The sequence below is a fragment of the Salvelinus alpinus genome, chromosome 23, assembly GCF_045679555.1.
Source record: "Salvelinus alpinus chromosome 23, SLU_Salpinus.1, whole genome shotgun sequence".
NCBI classification, from domain to species: Eukaryota; Metazoa; Chordata; class Actinopteri; order Salmoniformes; family Salmonidae; genus Salvelinus; species Salvelinus alpinus.
The window spans coordinates 14,351,147-14,352,486 of NC_092108.1; the positions used below are offsets into that span (position 1 = coordinate 14,351,147).

The 1,340-nt window shown below is 41.5% G+C and overlaps 1 protein-coding gene across 2 annotated transcripts in view; it reads right to left on the reverse strand.

Annotated features, from left to right (window-relative positions):
- Nucleotides 1-1,340, reverse strand: part of LOC139550283 (neurocan core protein-like) — a 154,059-nt gene that overhangs the window by 97,587 nt on the left and 55,132 nt on the right. For both annotated transcript variants that reach the window (XM_071361080.1, XM_071361079.1), the window contains 3 exons: nt 525-674; nt 303-392; nt 1-172 (listed from right to left, as the gene is read on the reverse strand). The exon at nt 1-172 is cut by the window's left edge and continues 31 nt beyond it. In XM_071361080.1, coding sequence (XP_071217181.1) covers nt 1-172; nt 303-392; nt 525-674 — 412 coding nt within the window. The remainder of the gene's footprint in view (nt 173-302; nt 393-524; nt 675-1,340) is intronic.

The window sequence follows — 1,340 nt, forward strand, 5'->3', positions numbered from 1 at the left end:
TCTTCCTGAGTGGTAGTACTTGGACTGGGGCTGGGTGTGGCTGGAGGTCTGAGGAAAGCTCCAGAGTCAGGGTCCATGTCTCCCAGGTCTCCCCAGGCTAGAGAGCTCTCTCCTGGGCTCAGCTGCAGGGTGACATACCCCTCAGAGGACTCGGAGGACCAGGGATCTGTGGCTGAGAAGACAAACATGCTGAATTACAGTAAAAATAATCAACCAAAGCAACCAGTAACTTTGGTCAAAAGTAGTGATCTATATGGTTACAGTAATAGGGTGTAATTTAAGTTGCAAATAATGTTTCTTACAAGAGTGGGCCTCTCCCTCCAGATCAACCAATCCGGTCCAGTTTGAGGGTGTGAGGTCATCAGATGGTGAAAGGTTACGGCTCTCTGTGACTACGGGAGAGAGAGGAGGATTAATGATAGAATCAGAATAGAATAGAAAAATAGAATAGAAAAACATTGTTTCCATTCAACAATGTAAAAAAAGATAAAAACATTCATCTTTCCATTCATCTCCAAACCCACCGGTGGTTGGTGTGCTGCTGGTGGTCTCAGTAGCCAGGGCAGGACTGTCTGTTCCCAGGTTGTCTGAGTGGCTGGAGTCGGTCAGCTGGCTCCAAGGCTTCCACAAAGACGTGTAGATCCTAGAGATGGGGCCTGGCTTCTTCACGTTCCCTGTGAGGCACAATGAGAGTCAATGAATGACTAATTTAGTCCAGCTTCATTCTGAATGATTAATTCAGTGCAGCTTCATTCTGAGTGATTCATTTTGTGCAGTTTCTATCTGAATGATTAATTTAGTGCAGTTTCAATCTGAATGATTCAATTAGTGCAGCTTCATTCTGAATGATTCATTTAGTGCAGCTTAATTCTGAATGATTCATTTAGTTTAGCTTCATTCTGAATGATTCATCTAGTGCAGCTTCATTCTGAATGATTAATTCAGTCCAGCTTCAATTCTAAATGACGGAAACAAATTCCTCATGCTTTACCTCAAGGAGAAAGTGGACAGATGTCCAAGTTAAATCACATGCCAGTAAACATACGATGAGACCATAAGGATTTGTAAAGTATGCATGCACAGGAGATGCTAAAAGCCTATGAATGAACAATGACCAAGAATGTACGGACAGTATTTGCAATGAATTCATGTCTAATAATGAATACTCTCTCTCCTCCTTCCCTCACTAAAGCCCTCTTTCACTTCCTAGAAGTATATCCAGCAGTACCATTCTAAAAACGAGATAGGTTAAAGGCCCAATGCAGCCATTTTTATCTCAATATCAAATTATTCCTGCGATATAATTAAGTAACTTACTGTGATAGATTTAAATTAAAATG